This window comes from Trichomycterus rosablanca, chromosome 5, assembly GCF_030014385.1.
Source record: "Trichomycterus rosablanca isolate fTriRos1 chromosome 5, fTriRos1.hap1, whole genome shotgun sequence".
In the NCBI taxonomy this organism is placed as follows: domain Eukaryota; kingdom Metazoa; phylum Chordata; class Actinopteri; order Siluriformes; family Trichomycteridae; genus Trichomycterus; species Trichomycterus rosablanca.
Genome location: NC_085992.1, coordinates 31786357 through 31812522, shown reverse-complemented (window position 1 = coordinate 31812522; position 26166 = coordinate 31786357). Strand labels below are relative to the sequence as shown.

The 26166-nt window shown below is 40.4% G+C and overlaps 1 protein-coding gene across 1 annotated transcript in view; it reads left to right on the top strand.

The window, feature by feature from the left end:
• camkmt (calmodulin-lysine N-methyltransferase) overlaps window positions 1-26166 on the top strand; it is a 194421-nt gene that overhangs the window by 143861 nt on the left and 24394 nt on the right. Inside the window, exons 7-9 of the mRNA XM_062995057.1 lie at window positions 454-520; window positions 4125-4199; window positions 23593-23656. Coding sequence (XP_062851127.1) covers window positions 454-520; window positions 4125-4199; window positions 23593-23656 — 206 coding nt within the window. The remainder of the gene's footprint in view (window positions 1-453; window positions 521-4124; window positions 4200-23592; window positions 23657-26166) is intronic.

Genomic DNA, 26166 nt, shown 5'->3' with positions numbered 1-26166 from the left:
TCCAGATAAAGCATGTACTAAAGATGCATGAATACATTAATAAACATATACATTGGTATGGACAAGCAATATTTAATCTAATTTCCTAAGCAGTGCTTTCACCAAGATTTAGAAATGCTCTGTTAGCCATGGCTTTTAGAAAAGCGGATCTACAGTGTACACCATAATGCATTTATAAAAATTCATAATGTTTAGAATGAGGACAAAAAGTGGGAAAGTGTGATCAGACTAAGTTTTAGATGTCTTTCATGAAGATTTGTCTAGGTGTGCAAAATGAGTCTGTTAAATGATAAAGGTTCAACTTAATGCTTATTAATACTATTTTAAATACTGCCTGTTGAAAGTGTGTAACTGAATATGAATACTTTCATATAATATTGTTCGAATAATTTTGTTACTGCCCAAAAGTGTGTTTTGTGTGGAAGACGGTGTTTGCCTTGACCTCCAAAACAGATGTTCGTAGAGTTATCGAGAAGAACAGAAGAAATGGTCTCTTCACCTGCACTAATGTATCCAGTAGGTAAGTGAGCTTTCTGCCACAAACCTACATTTTTGTCATCCCTGCCCTACAGACCTAGAAACTTGTAATGTCTTTAACAATGTAAATGTTATATTGTTTTTTTTTTAATGTTATATGTGTTTTTTTCCTTTAATGTGTCACTTGTATGTATTTTTGTCACATATATGTAGAAGAACCTAGCATTATAATGGGTTGCAATTTTTTTTTTCTTTAAAAGCAACATTGTTACTTTGTCTACACCCGAATACTCTGTATTCCTCCCAAAACATGCGAGTACGTGAATTGTCTACATTTAATACCCTTAGGTATTGGTGCAAATAGTGCAAGTTTTTGTTGTTTTACACTTTGATTACACTCATGACAGGAGAGGTAATCACTGGTTACACATTTACTAGTTTAAGTTCAAGCATCAAATGATTAATCAAAATGAATGAATGAATGAGCCCCCTAACCCCCTATACACACAGACATATGGGAAACATGCAAATCTCCTCACAGGCAGGGAAGGACTGGATGTTGGGATTGAACTTGGTGCACAAGGATTCATGTTGCTGTTTGGCACTTAATCAGCTCTACTACTGTGCCACATCGATTAATAATTGATTATTTTGATAATGTCTTGTTTACAAGAAGCATGTTTGGCTACTGCTTAGCTAAAATAAGTGTATTCTAATGATAAACTGATGTATTTAATGGTGAAATTCAATGATGAAATTAATGTTTTGCATTTTGCATGCATTTTTTTTTGCTGCCTGAGAATAAGCGGAACAGAGAACAGTCAACTCCTTTTTGGCATGGACTGCAATCCCACCACATATTGAGTCTGTCTGAAAACCTAGTGAGCTGTCTTGCAGCCTACCTAGGCAGCTGCCTAAGCAGAGAGGATTCTAATTAGACATCAACTTATAACGCAGATTATTTAAACACACTACTCAGACAGTGAATACATTACCACAGATTAGCTTATTAAGCTAACACAGTTAGCCTCTGGACATTCAAACCAATGAACTGGGGCTGCACGACCCGCTAGCATGCTGGTTAATGGTTAAATTATGTTTGTTGCTTCACATTCGTCTGCCATAGTTGTACATTTTTGTGAGAAAAGTTGTGCTGCACTGAATGCTGGGATTGCCTTCACCACTAAGGAAGCATTGGATGCTCCTTCATCATTCAGTCAGTTTATAGCTTCGAAATAAGGCACCTCATTAGGCAGCATTTTTAAAACATCCAAGAATTCAGACAGCCTTCTTTTGGAAGTGAGCATATGATGACATAAAATGCTGTCTATGTAGAGAGCTCACTACGTTTTCAGACAGACCCATTGTTTTATTTTTGGAACTTAATGCTCAGTTGTAGTTTATTCTTTACATGTTCACTGATAGATGCTGTAGAGCTTTATGTTACATTTAATGGCATGTAGGTGTCGAGTACCTGTATTGATGGCCATGATCACACTGCTTAGTAGCATTGAAGAGGTTCACATTCTTTAATACCACCTTCTGAACCAAGTTGTCCTGGTAACTCTGTCTCTGCGTACTTGAATAAAAGCAAGAATCACTTGGAGTCTTTTATTGACGGAGTGATGAGCTTCTTTTCATGACTATACACATTTCCTGCGTTTCCCACAACATGGCTCGCAATCTGTGTGCCGACTTGCAAGCGCATTATCACCTAAAGTAATTTTGATGTTCAGTGATCTAACTGTTCTGCTCTTCACACTTCTCCCTCCTTTCTTTGTATTTACCCTGGGCTGATGAAGAGCAAGAGTAAATGTATAATTAGCCTGCATTACTTTGATTGTTTTCTTTAGAGATTAGGCTTCCTGTCAGAGCACACGCTTTAAGAGGGGTGAAGGTTGTGCATGATTGGATGAGGGAGGGGGGGTTCTCTTTCTCAACTCAGTGAATAAGTGGTGTTGCCCCCCGCTGAGAGAGGAGATTGTATTTCCACAAGACATAATTTTTGTTTACTGACAGTTAATAATGACTAATTAATAATCTGATTCGCACGCATGAAATTAACCCTAGCACAGAAGGAAGAAAAAGGTAGAAAAAATGAGAGAGAAAGAGCAAAGCGAAAAGATGGACAGTCCATAATATGCTACACTGGGGTGTGTAGGTCTCAGATTTGATAAATCACAGGATGTTGAAATATCTATGTCAAGAATTAGTTGCATGACCCAAGGATGCAATTTTGATGTGTTGATAAGAAAAGCTGATATTTAATTTAATGTAGATATTAGATCTTCTTTTATACTCCTTCCCAAATTCTACCATTATCCATCAAGAAATATGCAAAAACGAATTGAAGCACACTAAATGGATGTTCACATGATTCATTTTTTTTATTATCATTGCACAAGCAACAACCTGCAATTTAGCCAACATGTACATTGTTTGGCCAAAAATATGTGGTCACTTGACCATGATCTTGTCGGAAAAACCCTTGTGACTATAACACCCTCTAGTCTTTTAAACAGCCTTCTTACAAGGTTTTGGAGTCTGTGGGAATTCAATCAAGGGAGCATGTGTAAGGTCAGGCACTGATGTTGGACAAGTAGCTCTCGTGCATCAATTAATCCCTAAGATGTTTAATGAGGATGAGGTCAGGGCTTTGTGCTGCCACTAAAGTTTCATCACACCAAACTTGTCAAACCATGTCTTTATAGATCTTATGATGAGAAAAAATGTAATTTGTAGGGTCAGTCGGGCGGCACGGTGGCTCGGTGAGTAGCGCTGTCGCCTCACAGCAAGAAGGTCCTTGGTTCGATCCCCATGTGGAGCAGTTCGGGTCCTTTCTGTGTGGAGTTTGCATGTTCTCCCCGTGTCTGTGTGGGTTTCCTTCGGAAGCTCCGGTTTCCTCCCACAGTCCAAAGACATACAAGTGAGGTGAATTGGAGATACAAAATTTTTCATAAACTTGAACTGATGAATCTTGTGTAACCAGAAACTACCGTTCCTGTCATGAATGTAACCAACAAGGGTAAAACATGATGTTAAAATCCTAATGTAGTAAATGTAGGGTCAGTTATTAAGGCTGGATGAGAATGACTGGCTTGCAATTGTTTGTTTGTTTGTTTATTAGGATTTTAACGTCATGTTTTACACTGTGGTTACATTCATGACAGGAACGGTAGTTACTCATTACACAAGATTCACCAGTTCACAAGGTTATATTGAACACAGTCATGGACAATTTAGTGTCTCCAATTCACCTCACTTGCATGTCTTTGGACTGTGGGAGGAAACCGGAGCACCCGGAGTAAACCCACGCAGACACGGGGAGAACATGCAAACTCCACACAGAAAGGACCCGGACCACCCCACCTGGGGATCGAACCCAGGACCTTCTTGCTGTGAGGCGACAGTGCTACCCACTTAGCCACTTTTTCACAATTGAGAGTCCTATTTATAACAATTTGTTCTTTAGACTTGAGGTGCAGATCACTGGCGTTCCTCCACACCAAACTTCATAAACCATGCCCTTTCATCAATATTGGAGCTATATAATTACTCATCAATTAGGATGGGAGTCTACATTCTTATAGCCATATAGTATATACTGTCTTACACCCCTAATCCAAGTCTGTGTTTTCTTTGGTCAGGGTGGTGAGATGGGACAGTGAGGTGGATGTGTCTGCTCTGGAGGGCCGTTTTGATGTGGTCATGTGTGCTGATTGGTAAGTTCATTGTTCTGTAATTATACTCACCTTTTACCAAAAGTGTAAGCCCTCATATAGTATCTAACCACATAACACTACTGTAAAAGTAAGAAGTTTACCATCATTTGTAAAGGTAATGTTTGTTGTAGTAGTACTGGTTTGTTCTGCAACAGTTTTCTTTAATGTGTAAATGTCTTGAATAAATTGTGACCGTGGTAGCCTAGTAGGCAGCTTTGAGCTGTCAATCGGAAGATGGTGGTTCAAATTTAGGCTCTGCTATGCAGACACTTGGGTCCTTGAGCAAGACCCTGTCTGCTCCAGGAGCAACATACAATAGCTGACCCTGCGCTCTGACCCCAACTTCCAAACAAGCTGGGATATGCGGAAAAAGAATGTAATTGTATGGTACACATATTTTTCTAAAGAATACTTCTTAAATTTTTGAGTTTTCTAACAATGTGCTTGATCAAAATGATCATGCCCTCCTAATTTCTCAATTGTGATTGACTGACTAGAGCTGATCACATAATATGGCTAGTTCGATGGTTGTATCTCTGCCAGAAAAGAAATGAAACCCTAACTTTTACTTGCACCACCAAAATAATAGCTAATGTCCACTAGGCCACCCTTGGATGATGGGGGTCTCTGTTGAGTCTGGTTAGTGAACAAAGGTAGCTCAGCGATTACGGTACTGGCCTCATAATCTGATGGTTGCTGGTTTAAGTCCCATCACTGCCGAGTTGTCACTGTTGTGCCCCTGAGCAAGCACTTAATCCTCAATTGCTTGAAGTGTGTTCAGTTACAATTGTAAGTCATTTTAAATGTTGTCCTTGGCTTGCTCATCAGAGGTTTTTTGACAATGTGCATTGTACAAAAGTGCCATACAAATATATTTTGATTGGGTAATTATGGGAGTTACTGTAGCATATTTCCAGAAAACAACAAGCATATAAAGTCAAAGTGTTTACATTTCCTTCTGGAAAAAGTGTGTTCCAATAGAATGCATAGAATAGAATGTCTTTATTTTTCATGCATACATATACAGGTGTACAGTACAATGAAATTCTTTCTTTACATATACCAGCTTAAGCTGAGGTCAAAGCTGCCCCTGGAGCCGAAAGGGTTAAAGGCCTTGATCATGGGCCCAACAGTGGCTGCATGACAGAGCTAGGATTCTACCCACTAGGCTACCACTGTCCTTAATCATTATGTCACATATAAAGGATCTGTGGCTAAAATCTGATATCTTAAGAGTTTAAGAACATGCATGTCTTATACAGGAGTATTTTGTTACTTTATCTGTATCATAAAAAATACAACACACCGAAAACAAAGTCCTTAAAATATGCATTTGTTCCAATAAACCTACACAAAGCCCTTGACTGTCAGGTAAAAAGCCTTTCATTTGAAATCAGACTCCTTTATGTGCTTGACAGGGTGCCTGACCACTCAATCAAAACAAACACAAAGAATTTGGCTTTAATTCTTCAAAATATGTCAGATATTATTGACTAAGAACTTGTTCACACTTCATGTAAAAAAAATGTTTTTATCCCTTTAAATAAATACTTAAATCCACTTATACATAATCCACTTATATAAAATAAAGAGCTTTTTGTTTTAGTGATCACTTCACATGCTCAATTCCATTGTTTAATGTAAATGTACTGTAATTGTACAGGTTGTGTAGCTCTCTGTGTTCTTATAACTCCAAGCCAAATATCATATCCCATCCTTTAGCAGCTTTTTTAGAAACAATAAGTCCACACCCTCAATAACGCCTCACGGCTCGTTGGCCCAGTGACGGTACGTTAATATCCACACTCGTGTGACGCTTATCAGATGGCAGTCTTCAGCCCGAGGCTGGCACCACATTACTTCCCCTTGGCTAACCCCGCCAGGCATTTTCATTTTTTCCCCAAATTGTCTCTTTTTTCATGCTTGACGTCCCAGCAAATGGATGTCTTACGCAAATTGCAAATAATTATGCCGGTGTAAGGAGCAGAAAGGGAGAAAGAGTGAGAGAGAACAATACAAACATTTCAATTAGCCTGTTCTTAACAGAGATTTTACTACTATTCTTTTCTTTGTTATAAAAAAAAACGTAAACTTCATTTTTGCTAATTATGTAACACATCTAATTTCACAAAAACTCTCAGGGCAATAATTGGTTAGATTTGATTGTTATTTCAGCTTCAGTTTAGGCTTTAATAGCCTGTGAGATGTAGCACAATAGCCTTATATAAAGACTTGTCTGGAGAATAGGCTGACAAATGCCAAAATTTAGAATTTTACGAGACAGGCCATTTTAATGTTCCGGTACTGATAATTCCCTGAACATCAGTATCAGCTTAATATTTGCTTAAAACTCTCTATTGGTGTCAGCTTGGATTTGACACATTTAACAAATCTAACTGCTATTATATTTTGTAGCATAAAGCATGCTTTTTTAATTTCATTTTTATTTTTATCAACTGTTTTAGCATCGGCACGGCTGCTCAGTGGGTAGCACAGCAACCAGGTCCTGGGTTCGATTCCCAGGTGGAGCGATCTGGGTCCTTTCTGTGTGGAGTTTGCATGTTCTCCCTGTGTCTGTGTGGGTTTCCTTTGGGAGCTCCGGTTTCCTCCCACAGTCCAAAGACATGCAAGTGAGGTGAATTGGAGATACAAAATTGTCCATGACTGTGTTTGACATTAAACCTGTGAACTGACATGAATGTAACCAAAGTGTGTAAAACATGATGTTAAAATCCTATTTAATAGACACGCTGGAGCCAGAGCTGGGATCTCGAATACATCATATCAAATCTCAGCTCTGTCTGCCGGCTAAGGCTGAGCGGCCACATGAACAATGATTGGCCTGTTGTTCAGATGGGCAGGACTAAGCCGGATGGGGTCTCTCTCTCTCATGACTGGTGCAATTACGACCTCTGCTGACTGATTGATGGCGCCTGCTCAGAGATGAGGAAAGAGTGCTCTCAGGGTGTGTCTCTCCGTACACAACGCTGAGCTGCACTGCACTCGTCAAAGTGTAGGTGATAAGATGCATACGGCATGCTGCCCACGTGTTGGAGGGGGCGTGGGTTAGCTTCGTTCTCCTCAATCAGAGCAGGGATCGGCATTGGTGGAGAGGAAGTATGATGCAGTCGGGCAATTGGACGTGCTAAAAAGGGAGAAAAAGGGGAGAAAAGAAAGAAAAAAAATAAATATATATACAGTGTATCACAAAAGTGAGTACACCCCTCACATTTCTGCAAATATTTTATTATATCTTTTCATGGGACAACACTATAGAAATAAAACTTGGATATAACTTAGAGTAGTCAGTGTATAACTTGTATAGCAGTGTAGATTTACTGTCTTCTGAAAATAACTCAACACACAGCCATTAATGTCTAAATGGCTGGCAACATAAGTGAGTACACCCCACAGTGAACATGTCCAAATTGTGCCCAAAGTGTCAATATTTTGTGTGACCACCATTATTATCCAGCACTGCCTTAACCCTCCTGGGCATGGAATTCACCAGAGCTGCACAGGTTGCTACTGGAATCCTCTTCCACTCCTCCATGATGACATCACGGAGCTGGTGGATGTTAGACACCTTGAACTCCTCCACCTTCCACTTGAGGATGCGCCACAGGTGCTCAATTGGGTTTAGTCCATCACCTTTACCTTCAGCTTCCTCAGCAAGGCAGTTGTCATCTTGGAGGTTGTGTTTGGGGTCATTATCCTGTTGGAAAACTGCCATGAGGCCCAGTTTTCGAAGGGAGAGGATTATGCTCTGTTTCAGAATGTCACAGTACATGTTGGAATTCATGTTTCCCTCAATGAACTGCAGCTCCCCAGTGCCAGCAACACTCATGCAGCCCAAGACCATGATGCTACCACCACCATGCTTGACTGTAGGCAAGATACAGTTGTCTTGGTACTTCTCACCAGGGCGCCGCCACACATGCTGGACACCATCTGAGCCAAACAAGTTTATCTTGGTCTCGTCAGACCACAGGGCATTCCAGTAATCCATGTTCTTGGACTGCTTGTCTTCAGCAAACTGTTTGCGGGCTTTCTTGTGCGTCAGCTTCCTTCTGGGATGACGACCATGCAGACCGAGTTGATGCAGTGTGCGGCGTATGGTCTGAGCACTGACAGGCTGACCTCCCACGTCTTCAACCTCTGCAGCAATGCTGGCAGCACTCATGTGTCTATTTTTTAAAGCCAACCTCTGGATATGACGCCGAACATGTGGACTCAACTTCTTTGGTCGACCCTGGCGAAGCCTGTTCCGAGTGGAACCTGTCCTGGAAAACCGCTGTATGACCTTTGCCACCATGCTGTAGCTCAGTTTCAGGGTGTTAGCAATCTTCTTATAGCCCAGGCCATCTTTGTGGAGAGCAACAATTCTATTTCTCACATCCTCAGAGAGTTCTTTGCCATGAGGTGCCATGTTGAATATCCAGTGGCCAGTATGAGAGAATTGTACCCAAAACACCAAATTTAACAGCCCTGCTCCCCATTTACACCTGGGACCTTGACACATGACACCAGGGAGGGACAACGACACATTTGGGCACAATTTGGACATGTTCACTGTGGGGTGTACTCACTTATGTTGCCAGCTATTTAGACATTAATGGCTGTGTGTTGAGTTATTTTCAGAAGACAGTAAATCTACACTGCTATACAAGCTGTACACTGACTACTCTAAGTTATATCCAAGTTTCATGTCTATAGTGTTGTCCCATGAAAAGATATAATGAAATATTTGCAGAAATGTGAGGGGTGTACTCACTTTTGTGATACACTGTATATATATATATATATATATATATATATATATATATATATATATATATACACAATATATATATACAGTGTATCACAAAAGTGAGTACACCCCTCACATTTCTGCAGATATTTAAGTATATCTTTTCATGGGACAACACTTTGACACAATGAAAAGTAGTCTGTGTGCAGCTTATATAACAGTGTAAATTATTATTCTTCCCTCAAAATAACTCAATATACAGCCATTAATGTCTAAACCACCGGCAACAAAAGTGAGTACACCCCTTAGTGAAAGTTCCTGAAGTGTCAATATTTTGTGTTGCCACCATTATTTCCCAGAACTGCCTTAACTCTCCTGGGCATGGAGTTTACCAGAGCTTCACAGGTTGCCACTGGAATGCTTTTCCACTCCTCCATGACGACATCACGGAGCTGGCGGATATTCGAGACTTTGCGCTCCTCCACCTTCCGCTTGAGGATGCCCCAAAGATCTTCTATTGGGTTTAGGTCTGGAGACATGCTTGGCCAGTCCATCACCTTTACCCTCAGCCTCTTCAATAAAGCAGTGGTGGTCTTAGAGGTGTGTTTGGGGTCATTATCATGCTGGAACACTGCCCTGCGACCCAGTTTCCGGAGGGAGGGGATCATGCTCTGCTTCAGTATTTCACAGTACATATTGGAGTTCATGTGTCCCTCAATGAAATGTAACTCCCCAACACCTGCTGCACTCATGCAGCCCCAGACCATGGCATTCCCACCACCATGCTTGACTGTAGGCATGACACACTTATCTTTGTACTCCTTACCTGATTGCCGCCACACATGCTTGAGACCATCTGAACCAAACAAATTAATCTTGGTCTCATCAGACCATAGGACATGGTTCCAGTAATCCATGTCCTTTGTTGACATGTCTTCAGCAAATTGTTTGCGGGCTTTCTTGTGTAGAGACTTCAGAAGAGGCTTCCTTCTGGGGTGACAGCCATGCAGACCAATTTGATGTAGTGTGCGGCGTATGGTCTGAGCACTGACAGGCTGACCCCCCACCTTTTCAATCTCTGCAGCAATGCTGACAGCACTCCTGCGCCTATCTTTCAAAGACAGCAGTTGGATGTGACGCTGAGCACGTGCACTCAGCTTCTTTGGACGACCAACGCGAGGTCTGTTCTGAGTGGACCCTGCTCTTTTAAAACGCTGGATGATCTTGGCCACTGTGCTGCAGCTCAGTTTCAGGGTGTTGGCATCTTCTTGTAGCCTTGGCCATCTTCATGTAGCGCAACAATTCGTCTTTTAAGATCCTCAGAGAGTTCTTTGCCATGAGGTGCCATGTTGGAAGTTTCAGTGACCAGTATGAGAGAGTGTGAGAGCTGTACTACTAAATTGAACACACCTGCTCCCTATGCACACCTGAGACCTAGTAACACTAACGAATCACATGACATTTTGGAGGGAAAATGACAAGCAGTGCTCAATTTGGACATTTAGGGGTGTAGTCTCTTAGGGGTGTACTCACTTTTGTTGCCGGTGGTTTAGACATTAATGGCTGTATATTGAGTTATTTTGAGGGAAGAATAAATTTACACTGTTATATAAGCTGCACACAGACTACTTTTCATTGTGTCAAAGTGTCATTTTGTCAGTGTTGTCCCATGAAGAAATGTGAGGGGTGTACTCACTTTTGTGATACACTGTATATACAGTATATATACAGTGGGGGAAATAAGTATTTGATCCCCTGCTGATTTTGTAAGTTTACCCCCTTACAAAGACTTGAACAGTCTATAATTTTTATGGAAGGTTTATTTTAACAGAGAGAGACGGAATATCAAAAAATAAAAGTTATAAATTAATTTGTATTTAATTAAGGGAAATAAGTATTTGATCCCCTACCAACCAGCAAGAATTCTGACCCCCACAGACTGGTTATGTGCCCATGAGGCACACAAATTAGTCCTGTCCCTGTATAAAAGACTCCTGTCACAGAATCAGTTTCTTCCGTTCAAATCTCTCGACCACCATGGGCAAGACCAAAGAGCTATCAAAGGACGTCAGGGACAAGATTGTAGACCTGCACAAGGCTGGAATGGGCTACAAGACCATCAGCAAGAAGCTTGGTGAGAAAGAGACCACTGTTGGTGCGATCATTCGAAAATGGAAGAAATACAAGATCACAGTCAATCACCCTCGCTCTGGAGCTCCATGCAAGATCTCACCTGGTGGGGTAAGAATGATTCTGAGAAAGGTGAGGTCAGTCCAGAATTACACGGGAGGAGCTTGTCAATGATCTCAAGGGAGCTGGGAGCAGAGAAATGCTGGATATGACCCCAAGAACACCATCCCCACCGGGCATTTCTTTGCCTCCAAACACGGCGAGTGGAGTTGATGCCAAAGAGCTTAATTTTGGTCTCATCTGACCATATCACATTCTCCCAAGCTTTCTCTGAATCATTCAGGTGTTCATTGGCAAACTTCAGACGGGCCTGTACATGAGCCTTCTTGAGCAGAGGGACTTTGCGGGCACTGCAGGATCTCAATCCATTACGGCGAAGTGTGTTACTAATGGCTTTCTTGGTGACTGTGCTCCCAGCTCCCTTGAGATCATTGACAAGCTCCTCCCGTGTAATTCTGGACTGACCTCACCTTTCTCAGAATCATTCTTACTCCACCAGGTGAGATCTTGCATGGAGCTCCAGAGTGAGGGTGATTGACTGTGATCTTGTATTTCTTCCATTTTCGAATGATCACACCAACAGTGGTCTCTTTCTCACCAAGCTTCTTGCTGATGGTCTTGTAGCCCATTCCAGCCTTGTGCAGGTCTACAATCTTGTCCCTGACGTCCTTTGATAGCTCTTTGGTCTTGCTCATGGTGGTCGAGAGATTTGAACGGAAGAAACTGATTCTGTGACAGGAGTCTTTTATACAGGGACAGGACTAATTTGTGTGCCTCATGGGCACATAACCGGTCTGTGGGGGTCAGAATTCTTGCTGGTTGGTAGGGGATCAAATACTTATTTCTCTTAATTAAATACAAATTAATTTATAACTTATATCAACTGCTTCATCCTGTTCAGTCACAGTGGGTCTGGTTCCTCAGAAAAACACTGAAAACAGGGCAGCAACACCCTGAACATCAATTTTATATTTTTTAGCTTTTGTACACCAGGAAAAGCTGTAACTACCCTACTGTATGTTTATTTGATTTAGGACTTTTTTTCATATGTGAGGCACCCAATAAACCTGGCTTGTAAAATTAAACATTGGTTTCTGTACAATAGAAGCTTTGTGCACTTATTTTTTTTTTTTTTTTGCATGTATACCAGTCACACTGGTGCTTTGGATCAATGTCAGTGTGCGTGTCTTTATTAGTATGTTAATTTGGAATGAATGATTAATTTCCGCTGCTCCAAAGCAGATCATTTGTCTGCACATTTGATTTGGCACAGTTTGTATGCCAAATGCCCTTCCTGACACAACCCTCCTATTTATCTAGGCTTGGGACCGGCACTTAGGTTCACATAACACCATATGCCTAATGTATTTGTAAGCCCAACCCTGGATTTGAACCCCCAGAACTTAGGCACTGCTGTTACCACACAAGCTCACACTATTTGTCAATTTTAATGCATTAAAATCTGCAAAACCTAAACATTGATTTAATAGTGAAACAGTAACTGAACTGATGCTTTTGATCTTTTTTGGCAAGCTGACAAAATGTGTTTAATTACATTTTTTGTGCAAATAACTTTAAAATCACATGCATGTAAAAATGCTTGCCATAGAGAAGCACTTTGTAGTTCTACAATTACTGACTGTAGTCCATCTATTTCTCTACATATCTTTTTAGCTTGCTTTCACCCTGTTCTTCAATGGTCAGGACCACCACAGAGCAGGTATTATTTAGGTGGTGGATCATTCTCAGCACTGCAGTGACACTGACATGGTGGTGGTGTGTTAGTGTGTGTTGTGCTGGTATGAGTGGATCAGACACAGCAGCGCTGATGGAGTTTTTAAATACTGTGTCCACTCACTGTCCACTCTATTTGACACTCCTACCTAGTTGGTCCACCTTGTAGATGTAAAGTCAGAGACGATCGCTCATCTATTGCTACTGTTTGAGTTGGTCATCTTCTAGACCTTCATCAGTGGTCACTGGACGCTGCCCACGGGGCGCCGTTGGCTGGATATTTTTGGTTGGTGGACTATTCTCAGTCCAGCAGTGACAGTGAGGTGTTTAAAAACTCCATCAGCGCTGCTGTGTCTGATCCACTCATACCAGCACAACACACACTAACACACCACCACCATGTTAGTGTCACTGCAGTGCTGAGAATGATCCACCACCGAAATAATACCTGCTCTGTAGTGGTCCTGTGAGAGTCCTGACCATTGAAGAACAGCATGAAAGGCGGCTAAAAAAGTATGTAGAGAAATAGATGGAGTACAGTCAGTAATTGTAGAACTACAAAGTGCTTCTATATGGTAAGTGGAGCTGATAAAATGGACAGAGAGTGTAGAAACAAGGAGGTGGTCATAATGTTATGCCTGATCGGTGTATACTGTATGTACTTTTAATTTCTCTCAGTTTTTAAAGCAAACCCATTTCTATCAGCACTGTTATAAAATATCTTAAGTAAACGTCAGAAGCTAATTTATCTCTGAAAGATTATTGTTATTAAAAGTTCCTTATTTACAGCTTGCACTTTACATAACGAATGTGCGTAAGAGGTGTGTGTGTCGCAGGCGGAGTAATAATACCTGCGTTTGCTCTGATAATCTCAAAAACCCAGCAAATCCTACTATTATTCTAATGCCACAAAATGCCAGCTGATACAGAGGTGACATGAACGGTACAGGTCCAGTGTGTGGAAGATTTGTGTACAATAAGACGACACTTCATGAGTGTGTATGTGAGCACGTGTGAGAGAGTAAGAGCTAGTGAAGATGACTCATGGCGCTGTGGCCGTCCCCCCGCCGCTTTAGCCAGCCACTCGCCTGTAATTGCCGTCATCAGCAGAGTGATTTCTCGACGATTAATAAACATCACAGCAGCAACGATCACTTGCGAAAAGGTCAACAGCTGTACTTCTGCTCCCATTAATTACAGTCTTTCAGGCAGACGCCCAGGAACGCAGCATCAGCCACAGAGACCATCGCACTAGGGAAGAGACAGAAAGAGCATCTGACAGTACACTTTATTTGTCCATCTTATTTATCCTGTGTACCACCATGATTAACTTCCATATTGTATCTGGACTCTACTAAAATTTACCTTTGCTTGGTGATAGTAGTCCCAAGGTTATACAAAGTACTCATCACCCATACTTGAGTAAAATTAATAGTATTTTTTATGACTTAAGGAAATGTGAAAGTAGTCCCTGAAACATTACTCCAGTAGACATTTAAGGTATTATTAAGAATTAGGTATCATAAGTGTTAAATATCATAAGTGTTTAAAAAACTAATATAAAGAATTACGGTTATTATTATTATTATTATTGTTATTATTATTATTGTTCTATTTGCAGTACAGTATTTAATAATAGTGGTAAAGAAGTGAAAATATAATAATACATATACATATAAAATATAAAAAAACAAGAATTGTAGTTAAAAGCCAGTTTATGCATATACAGTGGGGCCAAAAAGTATTTAGTCAGCCACTGATTGTGCAGGTTCTCCTACTTAGAAAGATTTTCATCATAGGTACACTTCAACTATGAGAGACAAAATGAGAAAAAAAAATCCAGGAAATCACATTGTAGGATTTTTAAAGAATTTATTTGTAAATTATGGTGGAAAATAAGTATTTGGTCAATAACAAAAGTTCAACTCAATACTTTGTAACATAACCTTTGTTGGCAATGACAGAGGTCAAACGTTTCCTGTAAGTCTTCACCAGGTTTGCACACACTGTAGCTGGTATTTTGGCCCATTCCTCCATGCAGATCTCCTCTAGAGCAGTGATGTTTTGGGGCTGTCGCTGGGCAACACGGACTTTCAACTCCCTCCACAAATTTTCTATGGGGTTGAGGTCTGGAGACTGGCTAGGCCACTCCAGGACCTTGAAATGCTTTTTATGGAGCCACTCCTTCGTTGCCCGAGCGGTGTGTTTGGGATCATTGTCATGCTGGAAGACCCAGCCACGTTCCATCTTCAATGCTCTCACTGATGGAAGGAGGTTTTGGCTTAAAATCTCACGATACATTGCCCTGTTAATTCTTCCCTTAACACGGATCAGTCGTCCTGTCCCCTTTGCAGAAAAACAGCCCCAAAGCATGATGTTTCCACCCCCATGCTTCACAGTAGGTATGGTGTTCTTGGGTTCTTCTTCTTCCTCCAAACACGACAAGTTGAGTTTTTACCAAAAAGTTCCATTTTGGTTTCATCTGACCACATGATATTCTCCCAATCCTCTTCTGGATCATCCATATGCTCTCTGACAAACTTCAGACGGGCCTGGACATGTACTGGCTTAAGCAGGGGGACACGCCTGGCACTGCAGGATTTGAGTCCCTCTCGGCGTAGTGTGTTACTGATGGTAGCCTTTGTTACTTTGGTCCCAGCTCTCTGCAGGTCATTCATCAGGTCCCTCCGTGTAGTTCTGGGATTTTTGCTCACCGTTCTCATGATCATTTTGACCCCACGGGATGAGATCTTGACCCCAAGGGAGATCATCAATGGTCTTGTATGTCTTCCATTTTCTTACAATTGCTCCCACAGTTGATTTATTCACACCAACTTGCTTGCCTATTGTAGATTCACTCTTCCCAGCCTGGTGCAGGTCTACAATTTTCTTCCTGGTGTCCTTCGACAGCTCTTTGGTCTTGGCCATGGTTGAGTTTGGAGTCTGACTGTTTGAGGCTGTGGACAGGTTTCTTTTATACAGATAACGAGGTCAAACAGGTGCCATTAATACAGGTAACGAGTGGAGGACAGAAGAGCTTCTTAAAGAAGAACTTACAGGTCTGTGAGAGCCAGAAATCTTGCTTGTTTGTTATTGACCAAATACTTATTTTCCACCATAATTTACGAATAAATTCTTTAAAAATCCTACAATGTGATTTCCTGGATTTTTTTTCTCATTTTGTCTCATAGTTGAAGTGTACCTATGATGAAAATTACAGACCTCTCTCATCTTTCTAAGAAGGAGAACCTGCACAATCAGTGGCTGACTAAATACTTTTTGGCCCCACTGTATATATATATATATATACAGTGTATCACAAAAGTGAGTACACCCCTCACATTTCTGCAGATATTTAAGTATATCTTTTCATGGGACAACACTGACAAAATGACACTTTGACACAATGAAAAGTAGTCTGTGTGCAGCTTATATAACAGTGTAAATTTATTCTTCCCTCAAAATAACTAAATATACAGCCATTAATATCTAAACCACTGGCAACAAAAGTGAGTACACCCCTAGGTGAAAGTTCCTGAAGTGTCAATATTTTGTGTGGCCACCATTATTTCTTAGAACTGCCTTAACTCTCCTGGGCATGGAGTTTACCAGAGCTTCACAGGTTGCCACTGGAATGCTTTTCCACTCCTCCATGACGACATCACGGAGCTGGCGGATATTCGAGACTTTGCGCTCCTCCACCTTCCGCTTGAGGATGCCCCAAAGATGTTCTATTGGGTTTAGGTCTGGAGACATGCTTGGCCAGTCCATCACCTTTACCCTCAGCCTCTTCAATAAAGCAGTGGTTGTCATAGAGGTATGTTTGGGGTCATTATCATGCTGGAACACTGCCCTGCGACCCAGTTTCCGGAGGGAGGGGATCATTCTCTGCTTCAGTATTTCACAGTACATATTGGTGTTCGTGTGTCCCTCAATGAAATGTAACTCCCCAACACCTGCTGCACTCATGCAGCCCCAGACCATGGCATTCCCACCACCATGCTTGACTGTAGGCATGACACACTTATCTTTGTACTCCTCACCTGATTGCCGCCACACATGCTTGAGACCATCTGAACCAAACAAATTAATCTTGGTCTCATCAGACCATAGGACATGGTTCCAGTAATCCATGTCCTTTGTTGACATGTCTTCAGCAAACTGTTTGTGGGCTTTCTTGTGTAGAGACTTCAGAAGAGGCTTCCTTCTGGGGTGACAGCCATGCAGACCAATTTGATGTAGTGTGCGGCGTATGGTCTGAGCACTGACAGGCTGACCCCCCACCTTTTCAATCTCTGCAGCAATGCTGACAGCACTCCTGCGCCTATCTTTCAAAGACAGCAGTTGGATGTGACGCTGAGCATGTGCACTCAGCTTCTTTGGACGACAAACGCGAGGTCTGTTCTGAGTGGACCCTGCTCTTTTAAAACGCTGGATGATCTTGGCCACTGTGCTGCAGCTCAGTTTCAGGGTGTTGGCATCTTCTTGTAGCCTTGGCCATCTTCATGTAGCGCAACAATTCGTCTTTTAAGATCCTCAGAGAGTTCTTTGCCATGAGGTGCCATGTTGGAAGTTTCAGTGACCAGTATGAGAGAGTGTGAGAGCTGTACTACTAAATTGAACACACCTGCTCCCTATGCACACCTGAGACCTAGTAACACTAACAAATCACATGACATTTTGGAGGGAAAATGACAAGCAGTGCTCAATTTGGACATTTAGGGGTGTAGTCTCTTAGGGGTGTACTCACTTTTGTTGCCGGTGGTTTAGACATTAATGGCTGTATATTGAGTTATTTTGAGGGAAGAATAAATTTACACTGTTATATAAGCTGCACACAGACTACTTTTCATTGTGTCAAAGTGTCATTTTGTCAGTGTTGTCCCATGAAAAGATATACTTAAATATCTGCAGAAATGTGAGGGGTGTACTCACTTTTGTGATACACTGTATATATATATATATATATATATATATATATATATATATATATATATATATATATATATATATATATATATATATATATATTAATAAATATTTTGTTTAAAACTCTGGGGCCTTTTAAGTCTTTTAAGTTCATATATTGCAGTCACTACAATTGCTAACAGGTATAATAAATCATTAAAAAGGATAAAGGATTATATGCTTCCAGTTTTGCAGCAACATTTTAGGGAGTGCCCTTTCCTGTACCCCTGTGCACAAAGCAAGCTTTATGAATAAAATCTAATTTTAAAGAAACTCCAGTGACCTGCACAGAGCCCTGACCTCAGTCTCAGCAAAGAGCTTTGGAATGAATTGGAACATAATTAATGCTTTCTTGACCAACATCATTGCCCAGCCATACAAGAGCTTTTTTGATTTAATTGGGCACAAATTCCCACCAACATATTTCAAAGTCTTCTCAGATGGTGGCTGTTGTTATAGCTGAAAAGATCACATAGTGGTCACTTAATTTTAATACCATACTTTTGGCTATATATTACACTTCCCAAATGAGTACAGCATGTCAAAAAGAAAGGTGATGTAACTAGGGATGTCCCGATCAAATTTTTTTGTTCCCGATCATTAATTTTGATCCTGATCCGATACCGAGTCTCAAACCGATACTTGTATTCTCTAGATATTGTCTAGATAAGAACTAGATAATACTGTTCACACAGTGCACACTTCAAGTACATTACAGTTATTCAAATTAATCCAATGTACATGTTTAACAACTGAATAGCTCTGCAGTGCTGTAGGAAAAAAATTGCCTGCATCCAAGCTATTGCTTAATGTTCTTTTATTTTTACAAAATAAAAGGAAACAAACTTAGTGCAGCATTGTAGTAGTAAAACTAGAACACTCAAAATAAAGTGAAGGTTCTTTTTGAGGAAAATCAGTATCTCTGCCGTGTTAGCGGACAGCCGGTTCCTCTTTTCATCATATAATAATAAACTCACTGTATTCGGCTGAGTGTTTATTTTTTAGGTGCCGTATCAAATTGGTAGTAATTGTAGATCATTTGGTTAAATGATATCTGGTTTGTTTCTTATGAGCCACCGTACTTGTATGCGTGTTGTAACTTTAACAAACTTTTCTGTGGTTGTATTGTGACAATGGTTTGATGGACGTTTCTACGCGAAGTTAGTGTGTTTTGACCTTTTGGGGCTTCCATAGTGCATGGAATAGCGTGCTTGGCTAACGCGATGACTCTAGCTTTCCGCTATTCAGTAAAGTAACAGAAGAAGTTAATAAAGTGTTATGCTCCCGACAATTTGTGAATATACCGTGTATTTATTTCTTTATTAAGCAAGTGCATCACTACGACGCTCAGTTACATAACTAAGCCAATCAGAGTGCTTGATACTGAGATGTCGTTCAGTCTTGTAACACGTAAACTCGTAAAAGCTGTATGTTATGGTCCTGAAGTTTTCATACTCGGATTAAAAGTTATTGTTTTGTAAACCGGTGTGATCCTTGACTCACACACCATATAAATAGTAAAATTCTACAGTAATGAACGCAGCTCTGCTCCTACCGCCTCGTGAAACGCTCACATTGCAGACATTACACTTCGCTGTTGGACTCTCGAAGGATCGGCTTAGGATCGGGCTTAGTAAAGCCGATACCGATCAGTTCAAAAATGCCTTGATCGGGCCCGATTCCAATCTTTGAGACATCCCTAGATGTAACACAGTGGTAAACATGTCCCTGTCCCATATTTGGTGGTTTTAAATATAATAATAAAGCTGATTAATTACAACATTAAACATCTTGTCTTTGTGCTGTGTTTATGGAGCCTTACTGGTGACATACTATATAAATAAAGAACTTAAGGAAGTAAGTCACAGGAAACAGATATGCAAAGACGATATGTCCTTATTTAAAGTAAAAAAGAAGCCACAACCTCTTCAATGAAATTGTAAAATACATTTTTGTGCAGTGGTTTATTGCAGTAGCCCACCACCTCTGAGACCTGAGTTCAAATCACAGCTGTGCTATCGACCGGCTGGTGCTTGCACAGATATAGTTGGCCTGGTGGCTGTTGAAAGAGATTATCAAAGGGATTCCTTATTACTTCTACAATTGAATGAACAGAGATGGTGAATAATGGAGAGCAGTGCGTGACTCTCCGTATGCATTGCTGCTCTTTGCATGAACCCATCTCTGGTGGGTGAAAACGACTAGATTGGGAGACAAAGGAAAAGATACATAATTAGAATTTAACAAATAATTTTTTTAGCAGCCTTACATGTACACTGAAAGAACCCTGACCAAAAAGTTTCTTGAATAGGAGCTTGTACTATTTACATACACATAGACAGTAGCGCTGTTTTAAAATGCACTGCTGCATGTGTCTGGTAGTAATTTAAAAATATAAGTTGGTATCCAGATGGCTGGCCAGTGCATATACGGAAGAAAAAGAGGAAGTGTCATAGTATGAGCTGGAAGGGAGATTTGATCTAGTCACCCTGGTCAACCCTCATGTGTTTTGTCCTTCAGCTCACCCCCCATTGTCCACCTTGACCTGCTCCTCCCAAAACATAGGGTGAACAGTTCATTCATTGATGCAGCATACAGGGATTCTTAACCCATTAACACTCGACATGACCTACAACTGACACTTATACTGATGTAGCACAGAACAGCAGAGTGGAAAATTTGAACTGAATGCTGTGTTTTGTCGATGAGTGTAATTCAGAATCGGCTTTTACTTATTGAGTGGAGCAGTTATGAGTGGGTGATAAAAATATAACCACATGTTGTAGCTGCAGGTCTGTATGCATGTGTAGTTTAACACTTCTGATAGTGTATTGTTATTTTATTTGGAGCATATGAATCTAATGTTAAAGAAAGAAAAGTAAGGTGCATTGCATCCCTTTCAGTTCATTCAGATGTGAATGTTTGCTATAAATGGTTGATGCATGATGTTTTACAATTAAATTAATAGGGGAAATGTACTGAGCCATATTATTGATGTGTATTTATAATTGAAATTAAATAATAATTAAAAAAGTTCATTATAAAGGATTTTGCTGTTGATTGGAAAAATTTCACATTTTTACAGTGAGTAAATTATGGTAAAGGCGTTCCCTAACATTTTAAGAGAAATAATTATAATGGCTATAGGGCCATTGCAAAACTGTGATCTTATTTTTCATTGATTTATTTTGTACATATCTTTATAAATCTATCTATCCATCCATCCATCCACCTACCTACATACCATCTAAATACAATCTGCTTGAAATTAGACACACTGTTAGTGTTAGTTTTTGATCATAAACGGCTTGTTTCAGATCTCGCCACAGCATCTTTATCAAGGTTGAGTCGGCATTATGACTCGGCCACTTCAAAACATTAATTCTGTTTGTTTTCAGCCATTGTTTAGCTAGCTGATTAAAATGAAAATTAAAAGGAGAACATTTATTTATTTATTTATGAGGTGACATGGGTGTTATAACTTGAATAAAGAAATAAATGTGATTTACTTTAATTTTTTTCTTTCTAATAACATTGTTCAATTTATTAATCTGAAGTGATCCACTGTGATGAATATGCAATTACAAAAGCAAGTGGAAAAAGGGCATTTATTTCATATAACCAAAATAATCAGCTGGTTGTTTTTCTTTATTCTGTTATTAAATGAACTACATACAATTATACACCGACCAGGTATAACGTTATGACCACTGACAGGTGAAGTGAATAACACTGATTATCTCGTCATCACGGTACCTGTTAGTGGGTGGGATATATTAGGCAGCAAGTGAACATTTTATCCTCAAAGTCGATGTGTTAGAAGCAGGAAAAATGGGCAAGTGTAAGGATTTGAGCGAGTTTGACAAGGGCCAAATTGTGATGGCTAGACGACTGGGTCAGAGCATCTTCAAAACTGGAGCTCTTGTGGGGTGTTCCCAGTCTGCAGTGGTCAGTATCTATCAAAAGTGGTCCAAGGAAGGAACAGTGGTAAACCGGTGACAGGGTCATGGGCGGCCAAGGCTCATTGATGCACGTGGGGAGCGAAGGCTGGCCCTTGTGGTCCGATCCAACAGACGAGCTACTGTAGCTCAAATTGCTGAAGAAGTTAATGCTGGTTCTGATAGAAAGGTATCAGAATACACAGTGCATCGCAGTTTGTTGTGTATAGAGCTGCATAGCCGCAGACCAGTCAGGATGCCCATGCTAACCTCTGTCCACTGCCGAAAGCACTAACAATGGGCACGTGAGCATCGGAACTGGACCACGGAGCAATGGAAGAAGGTGGCCAGGTCTGATGAATCACGTTTTCTTTTAAATCGCGTGGATGGCCAGGTGCGTGTGCGTCGCTTACCTGGGGAACACATGGCACCAGGATGCACTGTGGGAAGTAGGCAAGCCGGCAGAGGCAGTGTTCTGCAATGTTCTGCTGGGAAACCTTGGGTCCTGCCATCCATGTGGATGTTACTTTGACACGTACCACCTACCTAAGCATTGTTGCAGACCATGTACACCCTTTCATGGAAACGGTATTCCCTGATGGCTGTGGCCTCTTTCAGCAGGATGATGCACCCTGTCGCAAAGCAAAAATGCTTCAGGAATGGTTTGAGGAGCACAACGACAACGAGTTTGAGGTGTTGACTTAGCCTCCAAATTCCCCAGATCTCAATCCAATCGAGCATCTGTGGGATGATCTGTGGGATGTGCTGGATAAACAAGTCCGATCCATGGAGGCCCCACCTCACAACTTACAGGAGTTAAAGGATCTGCTGCTAACATCTTGGTACCAGATACCACAGCACACCTTCAGGGGTCTAGTGGAGTCCATGCCTCAATGGCTCAGGGCTGTTTTGGCAGCAAAAGGGGGACCAACACAATATTAGGAATGTGGTCATAATGTTATGCCTGATCGGTGTAGTACATAGTACAGTATGTCAAAGTAGTACACCGCCACTGAAGTCATTCGTTTTAGTCAGTATGTAGTTTGGAATGATTAAGGCCACTTACAAAAACCATCTCCACCCACCAACCAAAACATCATTGTAGCATCAGATCAAGTGCAGAAGGACATCTTCTAAATTTTCCTCTCCTATGTTGTCTTCTGACTCGAACTCAAATACGTGGTTGAACTCGTGCTCCATCAGTCGCACGCACAGTTGCACATATACGGAAATTACATTGGCTGTCTCACAAACAGTTATACACACGCACTACACATTTGTACATAAACCCGGCTTGATTAGCTCTCTCTCAATTACACTTGAGCACTCAAGCAGAAACGACCATGATATGAACATCATAAACATCACATTCTCTTTCTTTAAGACAGACACGTGCACACACTTGCGCTCACAATCATCCGTGCAAATAACAGGACTGAAATGTATTGTCAGTGTTTGTCAACTCAAGCTGAATAATTATTTGTATTATTGGGAGCAGATAGAATGCCTCATGTAGACTCACGTAGACTTGTGCACACACACACACTCTCTCTCTTCTGGTATGAATTTTAGCTTTTTAATGAGAGGAATATCATCTGGCTGTGAAAGCAAGCCATGAAATGGTAAACAAACAGTCGCGACCTATCTACATATCTACTAGAAAATGAATCATATCCCTACAAATTGTTTTCCACTTACAGAATGAATTTTTTGTAAACAAAAAATAAATAGCCTACTGCTTTATCTTGGTCCACTATCACTGAAATGTATTCTAATCTCTGTTCCTCTCCCTCTCGTCCAATTTCTCTCATAGTCTGTTCCTCGACCAGTATAGAGCCTGCCTGGTTGATGCTCTTAGGAGATTACTGCGACCTGATGTAAGTCTTTGTGTGTGTGTGTGTGTGTGTGTGTGTGTGTGTGTGTGTGCGCTCTTGTACTCTCAGTAATTAGGCACTGTGCAGTGATTGAGAGAGTAATGGAATGGCAGGATTAATATCATGTAATGCTTTAATACTTATGTTCAACTTCTTATATTATCAGAATGTTAATAATATTAATCGTCAACACAATTCTACTGCTCAGCTGTGTGATAACACCCAGCGCTGACAAAGCCACTATAAATGAAAAGAAATAAATGATAGCAAGTGATTTGCATTTATCACAAAGGTACTTTTTCTAACACATTCTTTGATAGCAGATGTTTGTGTGTGGGTGTGTTACCCCATTTTCAAAACTATAAGCTGATCTGCAGTTCTCAGTAATGAGGTGGTAGCCTGGTGTGTGTAATTTGTAAAATCGTTCAAATAGTTCGAAATGAAAATGAGCTTCATGCATTTAATAGACACGTTTTCAGTGTTCTTTTCCTAAATTACATGATGTAAAAAGTTCTCAACTGTTTTTATTTTAGTACTATTGTATTTTACTATTATTACATTTAAATATATGTAGAAAAAGTATTATTATTTGAAAATAAGGATAATTATTTTCTGTATAACCTGCTTATAGAAAGAAGAAAAAACAGCATGTACATGTCAAGTACCGGGAGAGTCAGTTCTCTTTTAATATTTCTGATAAATCGAGCTGAAATACTGATAGCTTAATGCATTGCGAAGCCTTTGTCTGAGTGATTGTATGTAAAATGAACAAAGAAAATGATAAAATAGTTCAAAGTTACTTCATAGAATGTGACTTTAAAATCAGGCATAGTTTTATAGAATGTGGTAGAAAAACCCTTAATAAAATACCTCAAAGACTGGATTGTGAGTATAAAAGTTTTATTCTTGTCTGCAGAGGAAAGATCACACAGAGGCTCTGTGTATGTGATAACGATAATTATTACAAACATGTTTTTATACCTGTTGGTGACCTTGTAGGACAGTAAAAGATTCCACTGTTAAAAGACATTTCTTAGCTAATGCCAAGTTCACACTACACGACTTTCCAAGTTGTCAGGTGGCTGTACAGTTCACACTACACAACTTTTGTAATCTGGAGTCTTTCAAGTCGGTGTGGCTTTAACACTGCACAACTGATCGGCGAGAGGGGGTTTCACACTACATGAACTATCACCAACTGGAACCGTAGACGAGCTTCTCTGGTCTCCCAAACTACCTTTTGTCACGAAAATAAACGCGAGAACTGACGAGGGGTTTAATGATACCACGTCCAAAAATGCACGTCAACAAGTAGCGAGCGATCAAAGTTTGAGCGCTGATGTGCGTAAAACCAAGTAGGAAAAATAAATGAATCGATTGAATTTGGCTACGTGGCCAGCAGGGATTGTTTGTTCTACAGCGAGTTGGAGATTAATATTAGTATCTTGCGTTCTCATTCTCGATCGCTGAGCGGACGCTGAGTTGCTCCCGAGCCGGTAAATCTAGCGTCGACCAGTCGGCGAGCGAAAATCAGGGCAAAAATTGTGTAGTGTGAACTAGGCATAAAACATAGGAACTAGTGTAATCCAGCTAGAACTGGGTTTTGGAGGTCATACAAAGCAATTGACGCACTTTTTATCACGTACACTATGTTAACTTTATGTTGTAGCAGTATTATTGGAATATGACTACTGGCAAAAATGCCCTAAGCTTAACTACATTTTCTAAGTAGTAATTAATTATGTATTAATACTTCTATTAAATTAATATTTTTGTGTCACAATTAGCCCAGATTTTGTCATTGATGTTACAAGTCAACATTGTTTAGCATTTGTTTAGCTTATACTGTACAAGAAACCAGTTAGTTAAACTATTGTGTCCTGTTTGTCACCACAATAGTAGAATTGCTCTCCTGTGTAGCTTGTTTAATTGCCAGAAAAAAAAAAATCCCTCCTTTCTCACCTTTATGTATTACTGATACGTTTCTTTAAGTATTTTTTCATACTGTTCATTCATTCATTCATTTATTGTTACCCAATACAGTGGGTGAAGGGTAAGAAACTCTCTGAGCAGCTCGCCAGTCCATCACAGGGCTAACAAACACACACACATTCACATCGAGGGCAATTTTACTATCTCCAGTTAACCTGATTGCATGTCTTTGGACTTGTGGGGGGAAATCAACAAAGGTAGAACATGCACACTCTACAGAGACCGCTCCACCTGGGAGTCGAACCCAGGACGTTCTTGCTGTGAGGCATTCCCACTGAGCCACCACCTTACTGTATCCAACAATAATTTTTAACCCTTATATGGTCTTAACATTCTGTATACTCCTCTTGTCCTGAGGGTCAAAAATGACCTGTCTTTATTAATCCCCTTAAAATAAAGCAGCTTAATTAAATTTAAATAAAAGCAAAACATATTTTGCATTTGAATTGAATTTGTGAATATCTGGGCCACAAAGTCAAATCTCAGCCTGAAGTTTCAAATTTATTTGTCATTTGTACAAA